Raw genomic sequence first — 21,196 nt, 5'->3', positions numbered from 1 at the left:
TCTTCCATTCGAAATGAAATTTAAGGTACCTATTAAAGTTTTAGGAAATGCAGAAGACATGGCAACAACCATATTGTACACAGTTTTTACAAATACTTACATGTTACATACAATTGTATAGATTTAAGCCCCAGCTCACATTTATAAAAACTTATTCCATTAACCGGCAGTTTCAGTAGTGTCCTTGCCTGGTTACCCCGGTGTTATCCGGGAAGTTCCATCACTGAAGGAGCGGAAAAGAGAAGGAGAAAGGAGGAACTTTCGATTGGTGCGGCCAACAGCATGGTGGGGTGGAGTCTCTTATGCCCAACACCGTCAAGCAGTATCGCAAACACTTGAAACACTGGTGTATGTTTTGTGGAAATAATTACATTAATTATCTTATCGCATCTTTTCTAGCAATGTTTGCCATTCTGAAAGCATTATGTGATGAGGGATCTAGGTATGGAAGTGTCCATTTTTCTAAATCTGCTCATGTGCTTATATTGGGATATAGACGACTCCTCAAATGATAGAGTGAAACGCTTTATGAAGAACGTATTGTTTCGATTACACCCACCTCAACCTTAAAGTGTGACCTGGGACCCTTAATCAGTCTCAAATTATTTATCAACAATGCCACCAATGAAAATTTTTCATTACAGAATTAAGAGAAAGTTATGAAATTGCTTAGGTACTTGCCTTATTTGCTATTGTTACTGCACGCAGCGTGCACACCCTGTCCTTGATAAAATATGTAATTTTTACTATTATTCTGATTTTCTGACCAAGTCCTTACAAAAATTTCAGCTACCTTTGCTATCCGTAGCATTTTTCAAGGAAAAACTAATTTGAAATGGAATGAGGCTTGCTCAGGGCGAATATATTTTAGCTACTTATATATAAAAATAACGAATGGTATTCATTCAGTTGTTAGTAATTATTTATTGCCCTCAAAAACCTCATATGACCATCACTTCCCAAACGATTTGTTCTTGATTAAGTCAACTTTTAAAGATAGTGGTATTGATATTTTTGTTTTCACCACCCATTCAACCTATTATGCGTTGGTTTCAGGATCCAAACCAAAATCATTTAGGAGTAATATTGATGGAAAGAAAAACATCAAGTCCGAGTCTAATGATTTTGCTCATTTCATAATAAGGCCATAGTGCCATCCAATGATTGTGCTTGATCCTTAGTTAAGGAGAAAATAAGTGTTACTAAAGGTTGTAAGTAGCAACACACCGTTCTGTTAAATGGTATTAATGAAATACCTATTAATAAGGAACAATTCATTTTTTGTTTCAACTATTGTTGAGGATGCCTAAGCAGGTCTTCAAGGAAGACTTCTTATTAAAACTTTTGTACTTGTATTTATTTATATAATAAATAAATCAGGATCAAATTACAGTACAACTTGTCGCTCTGGTGTCTTTCAGAGGATTTATATATGATGATATATTCTTTTTGGTGATCTCACTAGATCTCTAAATAATGTTTTAAGAACTAAATATCTATATTGGAAATACAGTTAATGATAGCTAAAAAAGTTCCTTTTCTAAATGAAATCTTAGATTTCATTATTGAAATACAAAGCCAAAATAAAAACTTTGAAAACCTATCTCTAAACATCTACTTAGTTATTATACATCATTGAAGAAATTTGTGCAGCGTAATAGTAATTAGAAATTAAACGAACTTACCTGTAAGTGAAGTTCAATTCTAATTATATTAGCTGCACAAATTTCGAAATGATGATCCCTCCCGCCCAGTACCCGGGTTGTCTTGAGACAACCAGGGATTCTAATAGTCTAATCCCTGTCAAAGTTTTAAAGCAATATTGGCTTTGCAGAGTTGTGGGCCAAGCTGTTCCATCTGTTGCCATATTCACTGCCAGCATGGGCTACGAGCATAGCGGATACCAAGTGTTTTTTCCGCTTTGTAGCGACTTGTGCCTGAGAATAGAGAACCCTAGCAGGTTACTGGCAGTGAAAGTGTTGTGTCTTGGCTTGTTACTCTAAACTAAATGAAGTTGACAGTTCTGTTCGCGGGAACGTGGCCGTTGCGTTCAGAAATTTTAACTTTTACTCTGAATTTCATGGTCGAAGGCTTCATGATAACGCCTACTACTTAGTTATTATACATCATTTCGAAATTTGTGCAGCTAATATAATTAGAATTGAACTTCACTTACAGGTAAGTTCGTTTAATTTCTAATTTTTCTGTTCGACGGAGTCAGAAAGCAGGAACTTCGTTTAAGTAGTACGCCGTGTGCGTACCTAAATTGGACGCTTTCCGCACGGAGAACAGAAACTGCACGCAGAGCCTAATGTTTACTAAATTCAAAATGTATATGTAGGTATTGTTCCAAAAATTTTACAAGAATCGGTTATGAAATGTGACCTGTAGATGAGAAACTTCCGGACATACAAAAACATTTTTGTCCAATCATAAACGGAGATCTTACCGAAATACGCTCGGCAAATAAATGTGAAAGTTATTTGGACGTTTAGGTACTTATGCCTCCCAAAGCAACTTAAAGGATTTCGATAAAATTTGGTAGGATAGTTTTCAATCTGGAACATGGTATAGGATCCTTTTTATCCCAAAATTCTGCACCAATGGCACGAAAGTTTGCATTTTAGTACAAAAATAAGAATTTATAAAAAAACAAAACAAATCCAAAACAAAGCAGTCAGTCAAAAATCACTCCCCGCGTCATTCCAGGCGCAAAGGCACCCTCGTTGCATTACCGCGTTGAATCGCGATAGATATTAACCTCTGCACCAAGAATGACCCGGAGCGGAGATCCAGACTTCTATTTCGCGAACGGTTCTCAAACTCCTTGAAGAACTCTCTAGCCTCTGAGCACCGCCAACCGCCAGGGGCTCAAACAAAAGCCGTCTAACCCCGCGCACTACCCGACGCCGCCTCTAGTCTTGTTTAGTCGTAGACATCATCTACTTACGCTAGAACTACGTTTATTACAACTTCGATCTTACATCCTCATTAATAAACTTAACAATACGGGGCACAATCAACTCCGGATTGGTCAAATGCACGCTATGCCCGCCTGACACGCTGACGAGCACAAATCGCTCATTGGTCAATTTCTCCAGCATATTGACATGATAGTCAGAGAAGGTGATTGGTGTTTTATCCTCTGTTGGTACGAGACAAAGTGTGGGAGTGGGGGTGGATAGGATAGAGTATGTCATGTCTTCTGCGATGGGGGGTACGTAGATCTTCTTTGCTTTCACGTCCCATGTGAACCTGGAAGGATACAAAGAGGTTTTTTATAAGATTCTATCGCTAACTGTTAATTTCAACAAGCAACTGATATTCATCGGGACAATTCTAACATATCCAAATACAATTAGACTACGTTGTTTTATCATAGAGTTCCTATCGCCTGATTGTGGCCATACTGTCCATCACCAGATTAGCTCAATGGTATTTTAATATTACAATTGTCACCCAAAATGAAATGAAATGAAATGAGTTTATTTGCAACTTAATAAGTAAGTCAATATTCTTTCTTGCACAAATAATTATACATTTTACATACATGTAAAACTAAAAATACATTTTAAAGGAAATAAGATCCAGGTAACAACAAGTGGACTCTTTTCAGACAATCTTTAGGTAGCAGGAAATTTAGAACTCATACAAAAGTCAACAGGTAGTGCAAGGAGCTAAATATGGAGACTATTACACACAAACACCCATACTTCATACTACTAAGAGAACATAAGATAAGATAGATTAGATAAGTGGATAACGTCCATCCTGGCGTTCCAGTTATCGCTGATGTGACGAACCCCTAAGATACCTAACCGCCCCTCGGAGTACCTAACTGGTCTGAATTGGCACGCAATAGGGCAGAGTGACGTTATCTTTTGTCAGAGGCCAAGATCGTTTTGGGTTACTGAGCCAGTGAAGTAAGTATGCCGAAATTGACTAGAACATAAAATCAGCTACTCACCTGAAGTCTCCGTCGACTGACTCGAGGCATCGATACGCCAAGATAGTGGCGTCTGCCTCACTTACGTCTCGAGCCTTGGCAAGGGACTTTATTGCCTTCTTATATGTGTAGGTTGAGAGTGGTGGAGGCCTGTGAAATAATAGTGTTTTTCACTTCACATGCTTGTAAAGTTGGTGTTTAAGTCGTGTATAATAAGTAGTATTTATGCTCTAGTGCATAAAGTAAAATCATTTATTATGGTCCTGTCATACAAACTGCCACTGCAGCTACTGGGGGCCAACGCGCCCTACCCATGCGGTCTTCCGAGGGTCCAAATACCTACTCATTACTAAACTTTAGTGTTAAATAAATACGGTAAGAAAACCTTCAATATTTTATATGTTTGTATCATAGAGAAAATAATGTAAGTAAAGCAAGTGGTAACTCCATATCATCAGTTTTCTTACCAAATTGCGAGTTATTTCGTAGCCGACATCTAGCGTCCAGTAGTGGATTTATGATGTCACAAGTATCGCGACTGATAAAAATGTATTGCCAAAACAATTTACAACTAATATGACAATCAAAAGGAGTTGAAAATAGAGTTCTGGTTAATCCGGTTAAAAAATTTAACTTAAAATATTAGATGAAAATTGTTGAGCATTAGAGTTTTCGTTCGTCGCGTCATCTATTGTCATGTAGCAGTATTGATAAATTCGCTACTTGACGCTAGATGTCGACTACGAAAATAACCCGCGTTTTGTTAAGAAAATTGATGTATGGAGTTACCACTTCTTGACTTAGTACCTGGGCGACCGAGCTTTGCTCGGTTATAACTATTTATTCTAATATGGTGGTGTATAGGTGATAATCTTAACTACATTTTTTTACTAAATTAAACTTGTCTAAAACAATAAAAATTAAAAAATTATAAACATATATAAAAAAAAAAGTTAGTCACCGGGCGAGATTCAAACCCGTAACACTCGTTTAGCAGTCTTAACCCGCTGGACCAGACGGACAGTGGCCGGCAATACGAAATTAGCGACCATATTCTGCGTCGAAAGAAAAACGCATGAAAACTCGAAAACACGCGTTTTCCCAAACATAAGACTAATCTAGATCGATTGTATACCCCCAGAAAACCCCATATACCAAATTTCAGCAAAATCGTTAGAGCTGTTTCCGAGATCCCGGAAATATATATATATACAAGAATTGCTCGTTTAAAGGTATAAATAAGATACTCGTATTTCGCTATGGTTTGTCTACGGCGTAATTGTTAATTGTCCATTTTATACTCGACTTATGTTCGTCTGGTGTCTTATTTTCGATTGACAATTTTAGCTAGGGGCCCCGTGCTTTTCAGTGGGCAAAAGGCATTAGGCAGATTTTTTTACTTACGAGGAATAACGAAGGTCTGTAGTAGCTGTCGATGCTGACATGGAACCAGTCCTTGGCCAGCTTTACCAGCCCGTGCAGCTGCATGCTGATGGCACCAGCCAGTGAGACCAGCCTTCGTATTCAGCCAGGACTACTTTGTCACTTGGTAGGCACTTACTGGAAATAGCGACTGTAGTAGCTGGCGATGCTGACTTCGAACCAGTCCTTCGGCAGCTCCACCAGCCCGTGAAGCTGGATGCTGATGGCACCAGCCAGCGACACCAGCCTTCGTATTCTGCCAGGATACACTGCGTTGTAGTATGCACCTATAATGTAATTTTATTGTAGACAGAAAATCAACATAAATACTGCTCAGGAACACTTGCACACACAAAGGAAATCATTATGACTAAATCAAAAGGGGTGAGTGTTGCGAATGCAACTTATTATTGTATAAAAATCAATGCAGTAGCTAAACGGAGCCGTCGGGCTCGGCTAGTATTCGAAGGCTTTTTAAAAGCACCAATAGGAGCGCTCCACATATTCTGTATCGCGGCCAATTAGAAGCATCTAAATTTAAACTACCTTTTCGTACTGATCATATATTGCAAATCACTCTTTCATCATCCTCCATACTATCAACACCTACTTTCTACATTGAACCGTTTTGGCAAGAACCCTTGTAAACCAGTACCATTTGGAAGATTATACTTCACTTCATTATAAATCGAAGTTTTATTTAAGTCGTCGACATCCTGACCTGCACGGCGGCTACAGTAAGTCATCTTCGAGTTATAATATTCTATTTAGTAATTTAGATTTTCAGCATGTCCAATCCAAACCCAGACTCATTGATCCAAATTCGTTATTTTATTAGAGTCAGCGGCGTATTATGGATGGTTTTATCCCCGTGATAAAATAACTGTCACCTGTGAATGCCGCCGGATAAAAAAGTGATGGATACCGTTTTATCACGCTGTCACATAGACAAGAACGACCATCATAGATCATATCGGAACAGTAGGGCTAAGATGGTCGGCTCTTTATCATTTGTCACCATGCCTGTCACGTTCTAACAAGTATGTAAGTGCGAAAGTGACGGGCATAGTGACAAGTGATAAAAATGGAACCATGCTGCCACTTCTGTAGGGCTAAGATGGTCGGCTCTTTATCATTTGTCACCATGTCTGTCACGTTCTAACAAGTATGTAAGTGCGAAAGTGACGGGCATAGTGACAAGTGATAAAAATGGAACCATGCTGCCATTTCTGGTCAAGATAAGTTGGCAGCGATTTTGATAGCCACGTCAAACTTCTATGAAATTTTGATGTTTACTTAACACTAGCATAGGCTGGGCTATCAGAACGATGCCAACTAAGCTTGGTCTGACTCTATATCATAAATCATAATAATAAATCATTTTTTTTCGTCGTAAAACTTAAATTACATACAGAAGTATATATATTACAAAAAAAAGACTAAAACATATTGACATTGTTTACCACGAAATGGGCGCGCCTTAGCATAATGCTGGCAGTAGGGCTAAGATGGTCGGCTCTTTATCATTTGTCAATATGCCTGTCACGTTCTAACAAGTATGTAAGCGTGAAAGTGACGGGCATATTGACAAGTGATAAAAATGGAACCATGCTGCCACCGCAGCGCTGATCTTCCGGCGAGACCATTATAGGGCAGTTTGAATAGGGTTGTTTCCATCTACAAATCTTAGGGCAGAATTGTATCCCAATAAATATTTTTGTAAATATTGAATTTAACATATCTTTTGGCACACGTCACGTGACCAAACTCGAAACGTTATTGAAGATTCTGATGACGTCACAACTCTCGGATTGACTGACACTGTTGACAGTTAGGCGATAAAAAACAAATGACAAATGTCAGTTGACAGTTCGTACCTTCTACGTGTGTATGTAGTTATGTGTCAAACCGTTAACTGTGACGTCACACAATTTTCAAAGAGCGTTTTGGGCGCGAAAGCATCTTTCAAAATATATTTTGTTAATTTAACATATTTAAAGCCGTTTTTAGTATAAAAGTTGAATTTTAGGGCAACTTTTAGTTAATATATAACGTAATACAAGCGTTTTAAAAAAATTGGAAACAACCCTATTGGTTCGAACTGAAATGTTATTATTTGTAAGGACAGTGTTAGTAACATTTTATGAATAAAATACTTACTAATAAGGTATCCCATAGAGTGAGCGACGCAATAGAAAGTGTTCCAGCGAAGTTGTTCGACTATCTGCCGCATGGCTTCAACCAAGTGTAAGGGTGATATCGGAGGGCCTGGTATTGTGTCGGATTGTCCGTGTCCTGTGACAGAAACGATACAATATTAATAGCCAAACTGAAACTTAGAAAATTTAGATTAAGAGGAAAGGGGACGGGCGGGTCTCCATAAAAACGTAGTCCCCATTTTCCTCCCTGAATGTTGACATTATGAAAAATATTTATACATGATTTGATGTATGTTAACCAAAGCCTATGCCCTTACGTTTGTCATAGCGTGAAAAGTACCTGGCATAGCGTTCGCCAGGGGAATGAATGTGGCTGCTATGTCCATGAATCCATGTACCTGCAGCACTGGATGCAGCGAGGGATCTCCCCAGGACCTGGATTCAACCCCGCGATGTCCTGCTTCGAGGCAGTTACTACCGACTAGGTTAAGAGGCCATCAAATATACTGTACCAGGCAGATCGAATGTGACATAGTGGAAAGTAGCCAGCATGACGTTCTCCAGGGGAATGAACGTGGCTGCTGAATGAATCCATGTACCTGCAGCATTGGGGCCAGCCAGGAAACTATTCAGGGCCTGAATTCGAACCCGGGACTTCCTGCTTCGTAGGCAGTCATTTCCGACTAGGCTGATAGGAAGCTGTTTCTATATACAGTACCAGGCAGGTCGAATGTGACGTAGTGGAAAGTAGCAGGCATAGCGTTTGCCAGGGGAATGAAAGTGGCTGCTGTGTCCATAAATCCGTGCACCAGCAGCATGGGAGGCAGCGAGGGATCTCCCCAGGACAACACTGGAAACAACTAGTCGATTAAGAAGCGCCCAAAAAACATTTTAATTAATAAGAAAGCATTTAATAACGTTTTCCGTTAACAGTTTCTTTTTATTACAATCAACATAGGTACAATACAATAGTAGATTGTTACCCAAGGGTGGAAAGTGAACCATATCAATATCACCCGAGATATTTTGGCGCTCGAACGAAGTGAGTGCATTGTGTATGGTTTCCCGATCCAAATACACAACTCCATTAATTTTTTGCATTTGCTGGGTGAGAAGTATCTATTAGATGGAGGCAATACGGACAATATTATCTATCCACGGATATCAGTAAAAAGCAGATCAGCTCTATTAAGTTGAACGTTTTTATACTTTTGATCTATTCTCACTAACGTACTTATAAGTAAGTAAGAAAGAGATAGTGCCTTTTTACCAGAAATGTGACCGATGTCGAACATTAATAAGAGTTGCGACGATTGTATAGTAATATATTTGTGTGAAGAATAACGCATGTGATAAACTGCAGATGTGTGGAATAAATATTGTGTAGAATCGCTACTAGGTAGAATCAAGATTCTGTTGAAATAGTGACTCTGAAGAATAACGCACGTGATAAACTTCAGCTGCGTGGAATTCATATTGTGTAGAATCGCGACTAGGTGGAAACAATAATGGCATAAACATCGCATAATCCGTAATAAGTATAACGATAATAGTAACATAAAAGCACACTTACTGGCTAATTTTCCCCAAGGCACATTCAAAAACCACTCTCCCGACGCTTTGTCCGGCATTTTAACAAATTTTATGCAATTTAAACTTGTCTAACATAAAAATTACTCATATGTATCAAAACATGACCAATTTAATTGACAATTCCCTATATCTATCTATTCTTTATCGAGTTTATCAACACAAGGCAACGGCCACGATATGTGATGATAACAAATAAAAATAATACAAGTTACCTAATAAATACATACTAATGGGCCATCATTATAGGGACCGTGCGCGTTGGAGGATCTGCCATCTTGTGGCCTGAATCGGAACAATAAACATGTACATTTACACGTCACGTGTTTTCTTGTGCATAGTAGGTTCTGCCATCTTGTGGGCTACATCGGAACAGTAAACATCACATTTACGCCTCGCGCCAACAATCTGACAGCTCCTGTGCTGCCTCCTACAGTTCATGCACGCTCCCTATACTTTTTTTCATTTGTAAATTTTCATGTTATTTCTACTCAGAATCACGCACTCTACCGATACAGATATTGTCCCAAGAGTTTACCAATTTGCATAGACTTGGAACGTAAAATATATGGAAATGTTGGGACAGTTTGTTACTTTTATTATGATCGAAAAAGCTCGTTAATCCGATTAGAAATAACGTAAAAAGTTCCAAACTCAAAAGAGGCAGTCCGTCTCTGGAATTCCCTCCTTCTCTTTATTCGACAAGACCAAAGCAAGCACGTTTTCAAACGACTACTTCGCAAGCATCTTCTGTCAGAAGAACTTAATAAGGTTCATCACATGTGTACAATATGTTTGTACACGTATAGTGAAGCCGTTAACCACGTATAGTATGATGAATTTTATCGACGAATCACCCCATACCTATGTTTTTACCCAACAATTTTAAAAATGCACCCCTTCCAATTTTTATAGCGCTATTTACCTATCGCTGGTTTTAAAAAAATAACCATAACTTATGAATTAGGGCATAAATTTCAAGCATAAATGTCACAGAGAATTTTCCACAATTACTCGAGAATTAAAAACAAAGAAAAAAATTGTCTTAATTTTTTTGGCGTTTATTTTTCCCGTATACCGTATACGGGATTTAACGGATACCGCAGTGACAGCAAAATTTGTATGGCGACTTCCCAAATCGTTCACACAGCCATAGAGAAATAAGAACTACATAGAGTGCTCGAGATCCTGACCTGCACGGCGGCTACAGGAAGAAATAGCAATATTTCATGTCCTCGAACCGTAAATATTTGCAAAATAAGTACGCAATTTCAATTTCGTACCTTTTGGCGTCGAGACCCTTGGCCCGTGGGGTCCGAATGCATCTACACTGTTCAAGGAATTATCCAAAAAAATAGCAGACGCTACCGGTGATCGTAGAGCTGGCAGCTTCAGCAGCAGTTGATGGCTTTTCAGGCGTTAACGCCTGATGAAATACTACATGCAAAGTTTCATGATTAGTTATTGCTATCATAAAAAGGTATAGCGCTTATTTTTTACATGTTCATGCGACCAGCTGATGGTCTTACCACCGCGATATTGGGACCGTGCGAAGTGCGTGGTGGGGGTAAGTAAAGCGATCCCAGCGCATAAGGTGGTAAAAATTTGAACTAATTGCGGATAGGGTCTTTAACATTTCGTACGATTATATGGCTCGAAATGAAACTTTGATTTACGATTACTCCTGAAATATTCATTTAAATTGTATGGTGTAAGGGACCATTGTAATCTGTATGAAATGCTTAATATAACTAACGTATTTATTTTGATAATTGTTAATAATGTATCCATGTAAATAGCTTTGCAAATGCCACATATTACGTGATCTTTTTCTAGAAGTTAAGAATGGATATAGTAAGTTATCCTTAAAAGATAGACATTTCACATCGCGGACTTTTTTGTAGATCTATGAATGAGAAACAACCCCACCATACATTGTGTTGTTATAGCTCAAACGGATTAGGCAGCGTTATCGATTAAAGCTCTTAGCCAGCGTGATTTTTTCCGACAACATCGTTATATTTCAAACAATTTGCACAAAACCTTAACAAGTTATATACCTAAGCCTTCCTCAAGAATCACTCTATTGATAGATGAAAGTCGTATGAAAATCCGTTCAGTAGTTTTTAGTTTTGGAGTAGTTTTATAAGATGTAGTGAATTGACGTTTTCCCCTAGAATTGCGGACACTAGGTTGCGTGACAGTCGTGCACGCTCCCAATAACCGGCTGACGATTTTTTAAATCAACAATAGCATCTGAACTATTTGACAAAGTATCAGACGGGAGGCGATGACAATATTTGTTTTTTTTTTACGTGTTTCGGTGGCCGTCATTCCTCAACCCACCAACGTAGCGGCAGCTGATGTCCACGAGGGTTCATCATACCTAGCCGTTAACCACTACACGCGTTTTCGGCCGGGAGGCGATTGGTCATGGGAATCTGTTCCTAGCTCGCGGTGTAACAAAATGACCAAGTCCCATAATAACCTTAAGAAGGCATGTGATGTGTTGAAGATGGAGACAGGAGGTGTCCATGGGAACTCTATATTAATGTAATGAATAATGTTAATTTAATTTATCCGTATTTTTAATTTACTTAATTTAATTCATATTTTTATTTAATTTTTTGTAATTTATATGTAAATATTTTGATTGTTTGTTGTTTTGTGTTTTTGTATTATGGATCTTGTCCGAAATAAATGCTTTTTATTTTTATTTTATTTATTTTATTAAATCAACGGAAACTAATTGTGTTTGGGGTTGTTAGAATTTCAATGAGCATTTAGTTGCCTATGAAAAAAAAAAGTACAGTCGTCAAGCTTCTACCAAAAATTAAATCTTTGGCAAATAATTATTCTACTGACAAGTTGGGTGTGTTTGAGTATAAAAAGTTGACATTTATATAATGATTGCAATAAAGTTGAGAATAAAGAATTAAAAGATGACTAATTAATCTTACATGCGGCATCTACGTCGGCTACAAAAATGGTCCTACGAGAAATGCTAATGTGTCCTACAAAAGGCTACAATTATTACGTCTGGTTATCAACACGTAATACTTAATCACAGTGAAATTAACTAAAAGTAGGCCTACTTCAAAATCAGGTACTAACTTGATATGTAAAAATTTGCATGGCAACTTTCAAAATCGTTCACACGGCGTGTATGCAGGAAAGCCTATAGCCGTGTAAACAATTTTGTAAGTTGCCACACAAATTTTGCTGTCACTATACTGTATCGGTATTCTAAATAAACCTGTATCCGTATACATACATGAAAAATGAACATCGTGTGAATCTAGCCGATTAGCAACCCCCCCCCCCCCCCCCCCCTATTAGAATATATCCACCCCTTTCCTTAACGTCACTTGACTGTACTTAACGATCTTGATTGAGAAATCAAAAAATATTACTAGTATTTACTGAGACAAATGATATGAAATGAATAGAATTCCCACATGGGCGAGCAGTCACTGCATTGGAGATTTGAACGTCAAACATTACCTTACTAAATGGACGGAGACAGATAACCTACGGTCATTGTCTTTTTACTGTGTCATAGGTAAGTTACATGTACTTTAAATATACATAACATTGCTAATAGATAATACATGTTAGTAAAGTCATCTCAAGCAGATCTTAGTGTTCCATTGTAACTGGTTAGAAGTAGTCTTGGAAAAAGTAATTTTTAAAGAATAATTTTAAAAGTTAAAATTAAACATTAATTTACGTTAAAGTGTAAATGTACTTAGTGACAATTATTAGCATGCTGTTATGTTTAGAATATTAATAATGTTCAAGATCATTTTCTTTGTAGTTGTGTTAGGTGAGTAAATAACTATAATTAAAGTTTAAATGACGAATTACAATGTTAATTTACAATGAGTTGATTAAAACAAAAAGCGGCCAAGTGCGAGTCGGACTCGCCCATGAAGGGTTCCGTACCATTTATGACGTATTAAAAAAAAACTACTTAGAACCTAAATATCATTTTTGAAGACCTATCCATATTCCATAGATACCCCACACGTATGGGTTTGATGAAAAAAAAAAATTGAGATTCAGTTCAAAATATGGGGAACCCCCAAAATTTATTGTTTTTTTTTTCTATTTTTGAGTAAAATCTTAATTCAGTTTATAGAATACATCTACTTAGCAAGTTTGAACAGTATAGCTCTTAAAGTTTCGGAAAAAAGTGGCTGTGACATAATCGGACAGACAGACGGGCATGACGAATCTATAAGGGTTCCGTTTTTTGCCATTTGGCTACGGAACCCTAAAAAGGGTGTAAATTTAGTCATCAATAATTTACGAAGTGAATATATTATAGGTCAGAGTAAGTTTTACTGTGGGACCAACCGCGGAAACATGAAAAAAAAAAATTGACTGTTTCATACATTTTGGCTGTTCTGACTTCTGACGTCGACATTTGCTATGGGAGAGTATTTTTATCGCGGTTGGCCGAATAATAAAAGTTGCTCAGTATGACCCATACAACGTGCCCGTGAGCATTGCGAGAGATTTTAACGGTGCATTCCTGTCCTGATGGCAACAGAAGCAAAAAATGCTATATGACTTTTTGTGAAACGCGACAAAAAAAAATTTTTTTTTGTATTTTTTTTTCATTTTTGAACACTCCTGTACATAAAACGTAATTTTTATTGATAAACACATAACCTAAAATTAACTAAAAAGTTTTTTTTTTAATTTGAGGGTAGCCTCTCGAATACATTTTTTTAATTTTTCGATGTCAATCAACAGGTATGTCCAGACTAGACCTCAAAGTGGCAATACCGCAGTCAAAAATGTGTTTTGTACCGACTTATGGCGAAAGAATGATTTCGAAAAACATTTTATTATCTCTGAAACTAGGCCTAATCCAGAAAATTTTATATGACATTTTAGTTTCTAAATATTACCAGGAATGCTTACTTAAAATGTCTCGCAATGCTCACGGGCACCTTGTATATTCAAATAGTAAATTATTGCGGGTGACTAAATTTACACCTTGTATAAACTTCACTTTTGAGAAATTAGTATAGGTATTGAGTGGAGAAAGCGAGAGGAGGCCTTTGCCCAGCAGTGGGACAGTTAAATTAGGCTATTAAAAAAAGTATAGGTATAGGTAATAATATATGTGCGTTCTGTTCAAACCAGAAGACTCTAAACATTAGCTAGTTACTAAAAGGAGGGTTCAGGAAATCAGTAAGATATCATTTACGAGTATGCGTTATTTAAAATTATTCTTAACTAAGTAGGTATAATTTACTTTTTTTTGTGTAGGTGAAAATATTATGTTTATTACTAAATAACGCAAGATACAATATTGAACATGGAGACGGTAAAAAGCATATATAAAAAAGCTGCTGCCTTCAGTAGTGATATGAAGAGGTAGTAGAAGAGAAGGGTCTTGGGGGACTTTCAGTATATGATTCCTGCACCATCTTCGCGCTCGAAAGCTTTAATGTGTCGTCTTGTGCCTCTGACTCATATGGTGACAGCTCTAGTTACGGAAATTGGAATATAATTGAACTATAATTTACTATTCAGCTCCTTTTAATATTTTATTTTTTTAAATATGAAAAAGTATGCATTTTTAACATATTTTCAAATTAAAATATTATCTCTATGTTTTTCTTTATGGACTTCGGTGTTCCCATGGCCTCTTCAAAAACAATCCACTATTATGTTAAAATTTTCGGTGTGAACTATCGAAACAATATAACATAATGTATTGTTGATATTTCAGACTTTCACCAGCACTGTTATGGAAACTTGACACAATACGATCGTTCAAACTGCAGACTGACACAAAATGTGAGTTCGAATCATATAAGCAGTCAAAATTCACAAAGTGAAATTACGTTTGAAACAAAACTTGAACCTAAAATAGAAAAGAATTTAGAACAATCTATAGAAACAAATGAAAGTCAAAAGATTAGTCAAAAAGTATGGACAAAAGATAGTAAACATTTTCTTAAGCAAGCATTGGTAGGCTCACAAATTAATAATCTTCAAGTGTCTGATACCCAGAGTTCTAAAATGAGCCTTCAAGATTCCGTGGAAGCTAGAAACCAAAATGCAAATGAAAACATGATTGGACTGAAAGATAACGTACGCTTCTTTAGAAGAAATAAATATAGGAAGCCTAAACGCATTTACTTTAATTCCAGAAGCTATCCGAATGAACAAGATATCAAATCATTTAAAATTGGATATGACCAGCCTTTAAAAAGCCATGAAAATGCTCAAAATAAAGTTCAATTCTTTTCTGGTTGTTGTACCGTGATGTCCAACACAATATTAATCCGCAATTCTGGTTCAAAACCTGTTCATAATTTCAACGCTCCTGATTATTTACCACCAATAGATACAACTACAACAAAAGCTCCTGAATATTTACCACCAAATACTGAAATTAAAGTTCCAAATATGCATACTGTTTCATATCCTAAAGAGCGAGGAGATATACCTGATGATGACTTTTCTACAATTTCACCAGTACGATGAGATAGCAGGAGAGCCTCCTGGTGCACCCGTACCAAGAACCTCATCTGCAACAGTTAATATACCGACAAAAGACACTTTAGAGAGTAAAAATATTTTAATGGAAGAAAAATCACTTTCTACTACAACTCCATCCTTTAAAGGGATTGAATACTTACCTCCTGACGATCCTAAAATGATAGTTTCAGTAAGGCCCACGCCACAACCTCCTGGACCAGAACCAGCGATGGCTATGCCTGTACCTCCCGAGCCTGATGATAATGATACTCTAGCAATGACTACGTCAACTACGACAACAACAAAAATACTAGATCATCATCAAACAGAAGAATCTCTTCCACCACCATCTTTCACAGTACCGGGATATTTACTTCCTAAATCTACAACCAAGCCGACTGTTTCTACTGCTACTACATTTTCTGGTGCTGTTTCAGTAATGGCTATACCTGTGCCGGCTGAACCAGAAGACAAACCATCAACATCTTTACCTTCATTCACTGATGTTGGAAGATCAACAGAAGCTTCTAATACAGCGTCTTCTACCACCACTTCAACGTCTTCTACTAACATTTCAACTCCTATCGTCCCTTACCTTGATACAAACCCTTTTAAAGCACCTGAATATTTACCTCCAAAAGAAATGGTACCAGTATCATCTCCAGCGAGTATGCCAGTACCTGAGCCTGATTGTTGTTGTACCTGTGACCCAAATGAGACAAAAATAGACTTTAGAAGCTCAGCTGCTGCTAACCCTTGTCAAAGTACAGAAAAACAAAATAGATCAGCATCTACTGATAATCCAAACCTGAGATTAGATCCTAGAAGCACTGATGATGCCGACCCATATCAAAGTACAGACAACCCAAATAAGCCAGCATCAAATGAGAATCTAAACATAGATCTCACAAGCACTGATGCTGCCGACTCTTGTCGAAGTACAGATAATCCAACAATAGACCCTAGAATTCCTGCTACTATTGACCCTCGTCGAAGTAAAGAAATGTCAAATAAACCCGCATTAGATGAGAATCCAAACATAGATCTTACAAGCACTGGAACTGCCGACCCTTGTCAAAGTACAGACAAGCCAAATAATCCAGCATCAAATGAGAATCTAAACAGATCTCACGAGCACTGATGATGCCGATACTGATCGAAGTACAGAAAATCTAAAAATAGACCCTAGAAGCCCTGCTACTATTTACCCTCGTCAGAGTCCAGAAAAGCTAAATAAACCAGCATCAAATGAGAATCCAAACATAGACCTCACAAGCACTGATGATGCCGACCCTTGTCGAAGTACAGATAATCCAAAAATAGACCCTAGAATTCCTGCTACTATTGACCCTCGTCGAAGTAAAGAAATGTCAAATAAACCCGCATTAGATGAGAATCCAAACATAGATCTTACAAGCACTGGAGCTGCCGACCCTTGTCAAAGTACAAACAAGCCAAATAAACCAGCATCAAATGAGAATCTAAACATAGATCTCACGAGCACTGACGATGCCGACACTGGTCGAAGTACAGAAAATCCAAAAAATAGACCCTAGAAGCCCTGCTACTATTTACCCTCGTCAGAGTACAGACAAGCCAAATAAACCAGCATCAAATGACAATCCAAACACAGATCTCACAAGCACTGATGATGCCGATCCTTGTCGGAATACAGACAATCCAAAAATAGACCCTAGAAGCCCTGCTACTATTTACCCTCGTCAGAGTACAGACAAGCCAAATAAACCAGCATCAAATGACAATCCAAACACAGATCTCACAAGCACTGATGATGCCGATCCTTGTCGGAATACAGACAATCCAAAAATAGACCCTAGAAGCCCTACTAATATTGACCCTTGTCAAAGTACAGATAAGCCATATAAACCAGCAACAAACATAGACCCTACAACCACTGATGCTGCAGACCCGTATCAAAGTACAGAAAAGCCAAATAAACCACTAATCTCGTATCTACCACCCAAGAAAAGGATTAAAGGCATTAGGCAAGTTTCAGAAATAATATATAATATATATATATATATATATATATATATATATATATATATATATATATATATAATATAATATAATAAATAATATAATAATAATAATTCAGTTCAAAATATGGGGAACCCCCAAAATTTATTGTTTTTTTTTTCTATTTTTGTGTAAATTCTTAATGCAGTTTATAGAATACATCTACTTAGCAAGTTTGAACAGTATAGCTCTTAAAGTTTCGGAAAAAAGTGGCTGTGACATAATCGGACAGACAGACGGACATGTTGAATCTATAAGGGTTCCGTTTTTTGCCATTTGGCTACGGAACCCTAAAAAAGGGTGTAAATTTAGTCATCAATAATTTACGAAGTGAATATATTACAGGTCAGAGTAAGTTTTATTACGGGACCAACCACGAAAATAGACCCTACAACCACTGATGCTGCAGACCCGTATCAAAGTACAGAAAAGCCAAATAAACCACTAATCTCGTATCTACCACCCAAGAAAAGGATTAAAGGCATTAGGCAAGTTTCAGAAATAACACACACCTTACCGAAAACAGCAGCCAAATAACACTAGACCCTACTCATAGTGTTGTGTTCCTGCCGGTGAGTAAGGTTGCCAGAGCTCAACGAGGGTGGGAGGGGGTTAGGGTCGGTAACGCGCATGTAACTCCTCTGGAGTTGCAGGCGTACATAGGCTACGGAGACTGCTTACCATCAGGCGGGCCGTATGCTTGTTTGCCACCGACGTAGTATAAAAAAAAAACACAAAATTGACAATTCATTTGACAAGGGCAGATCAGGAAATTAAATTTAGTCGTTTACGGGTTTTAATTAAATAAATAAAAATTAATCAAACGTATGACTTTTTATTATCAGTACCCCTAGTGTAAATAAATTCGATTTCGAAACGTGACGTACGCGTTTGCGTTTAGTCTCATTTTGTATGTGATTTAGAAAGAGCGCGCCAAGCGGGACGTTTTGGAAACTCAAAATCCTATACAAAATGAGACTTAACGCAAACGCGTTCGTCACGTTATGATGTCGATAAAATTTACACTAGGGGTACTGAACAGTTACCAATCCCGTATATAAATATTATAAATCACGACAAATTAAAAAATAAATTGAAAATATACATTAATTCCGTGGTCAGCGTCTCAAAATATAGCCGGTCAAACCACTTTGTCAATGGAAAAAGGCGTGAAAGACAATTCTTCTATGGGACGTTAACCCTTCGCGCCTACATTTATACAATTTGCCGCTTTTTTCTACTGACTGAAATGTATTGACAGACAATATAAGATTTTGCGTGTAATCGTCTAGAGCAGAGCCCAACTGGGGATGTACCTCCATCTTACAGAAAACCGCAGCCAAATAACACTAACCCTACTCATAGTGTTGTGTTCCTGCCGGTGAGTAAGGTTGCCAGAGCTCAACGAGGGGGGATGCTAGGGTCAGCAACGCGCATGTAACTTTTCAGGAGTTGCAGGCGTACATAGGCTACGGAGACTTTTTACCATCAGGCGGGCCGTATGCTTGTTTGCCACCGACGTAGTATAAAAAAAATCGACAAAAGGATTTAAAAAAAGTTCGGGAAAACTAGCGTCTTTTTTGTGGACATTACAAAAGTTATCAATTTAGATGTATTATTCTATCTTTCATCATACAAATTTGAAGAAGTATATAGTTTTAATATACTTATATGGATAAAGTACGAAAGTTAGGCTTTTAAGTCCGTCTATTTTATGACAGTAGGTTCAAAGAATTTCTTTGAATAATCGTACTGCTTTTTAGGGTTCCGTAGTCAACTAGGAAAGGAACCCTTATAGTTGTGCCATGTTCGTCTGTCCGTCTGTCCGCGGCTTTGCTCTGTGAGTGCTAGAAAGAGTAGAAAGCTGCAATTTGCATGGATACATAAATCATGAATGGCGATAGAACGGTAAAATAAAAAGCGGCCAAGTGCGAGTCGGACTCGCCCATGAAGGGTTCCGTACAATTGATGACGTATTAAAAAAAAATACTAACTAGATCTTGTTCAAACCAATGTTCGGTGGAAGTTTGTATGGTGATGTACATCATATTTTTTTTAGGTTTATCATTCTCTTATTTTAGAAGTTACAGGAGGGGGGGGGGGGGGGAACACATTTTACACCTTTGGAAGTATCTCTCGCCTAAACTATTCAGTTTAGAAGAAAATGATATAAGAAACCTCAATATCATTTTTGAAGACCTATATCCATAGATACCACGTATGGGTTTGATGAAAAAAAAATCAGTTTCAGTTCTAAGTATGGGTAGCCCCCAAAATTTATTGTTTCTTTTTCTATTTTTGTGTGAAAATCTTAATGCAGTTCACAGAATACCTCTACTTACCAAGTTTCAATAGTATAGTTCTTATAGTTTCGGAAAAAAGTGGCTGTGACTTACGGACGGACAGACAGACAGACATGACGAATCCATAGGGGTTCCGTTTTTTGCCATTTGGCTACGGAACCCTAAAAACCACAAAAAAAATTAGGATCCACCCCAATACCTATACAAAACGGTTTTATTTTAATTTTTTTTTTTTGACGAATTAGGTTTTTCAAAAACTATGTTTTGATAAAGCTAATATTTTCGGAAATAATCGCTCCGAAAGAAAAAAAATGACTGCTACGCTCGCGATTCAATTTTGGAATCTTTCGCTTGCTAAAGACTCAATATTAGCACGAGCGGTTAAACAACAACTTTGCCCCCTTATACAACAATAGTTATTTGTTTTACAAGGCGGCAAAGTTGTTGTTTATACCCGAGCAAGCGAAAGATTCCAAAATTGAATCGCGAGCGTAGCGAGTGGTTCGAGAAATGGAATCTTAAGAATTGCGAGGGTTTCAAGGCACGAGGGGTAAATAAACTTTGCCTCAGAATGAAACACAAAATTTTTCACTACGCCAACACGAGGAAAATACGAGTAATAAATATGAAATACCAAAAAATTAAATCCAAATGAACGTAATAAAAAAATTATCATTCAAAATCATCATTCATTTTTAGTCAATTCTGCCAGCTATCATATGGAAACAACTCAAAGTTTGCATCTGATTACTTTGCCCCACATGTGGATAAAATGCAACTTTCTCATTAGTTTTTGAACATCAAGAGGGCCTTTACCAGTTGGTGTGGTGAAAATAACTATTCTTACGTTACCTGCTCCAACTATAGGTTATTAAGGGTATTAAGCTTCTTGAAGCTTAAAGATAAAGATAAAGACATACAAATACGTTACGCACAAATAACCATACATTTGTCGGGTCCCCCGCAAAAATCGGCAGACTGTTTTGTACAGAAAATTACATACAAAACGTCTCCGGTCGGTTAAAGGTTCTGTCATGATGTGTGTGAACTGTGAAGTGACTTACGTAGTAGGTAATTACTGCGTCGTGAAGATCAGAACTTGTTTTAAATCATTCGAAATATCCGCTGATTAACATCGTCTTTTATCCTCATGTGAGATTCTTGACGTTTCCTTATCTGTTATGTATAGGGTTTTATTTTATTTATTATTCTTATATGTTCTTATTGGTATT

General features: G+C 37.4%; 2 protein-coding genes across 2 annotated transcripts in view; one reads left to right on the top strand and one right to left on the bottom strand.

Annotated features, from left to right (window-relative positions):
- Positions 1-2,652: 2,652 nt before the first annotated feature.
- Positions 2,653-5,659, bottom strand: LOC133531310 (uncharacterized; the record flags this gene model as incomplete). Its single annotated transcript, XM_061869444.1, has 3 exons — positions 2,653-3,255; positions 3,968-4,096; positions 5,508-5,659. Coding segments are annotated over 3 exons (570 nt in total), but the record flags the coding sequence as incomplete, so codon positions are not given.
- Positions 5,660-12,746: 7,087 nt separating this feature from the next.
- The window catches only part of LOC133531389 (uncharacterized), a 50,452-nt gene continuing 42,002 nt past the window's right edge, over positions 12,747-21,196 (top strand). Inside the window, exon 1 of the mRNA XM_061869586.1 lies at positions 12,747-12,943. Within this exon, the coding sequence (XP_061725570.1) occupies positions 12,892-12,943 (52 nt within the window). The 5' untranslated portion in view covers positions 12,747-12,891. The remainder of the gene's footprint in view (positions 12,944-21,196) is intronic.

The sequence above is a fragment of the Cydia pomonella genome, chromosome 25 (genome assembly GCF_033807575.1).
Source record: "Cydia pomonella isolate Wapato2018A chromosome 25, ilCydPomo1, whole genome shotgun sequence".
Classification (NCBI taxonomy): domain Eukaryota; kingdom Metazoa; phylum Arthropoda; class Insecta; order Lepidoptera; family Tortricidae; genus Cydia; species Cydia pomonella.
This window is presented reverse-complemented; position numbering and strand designations above follow the sequence as displayed.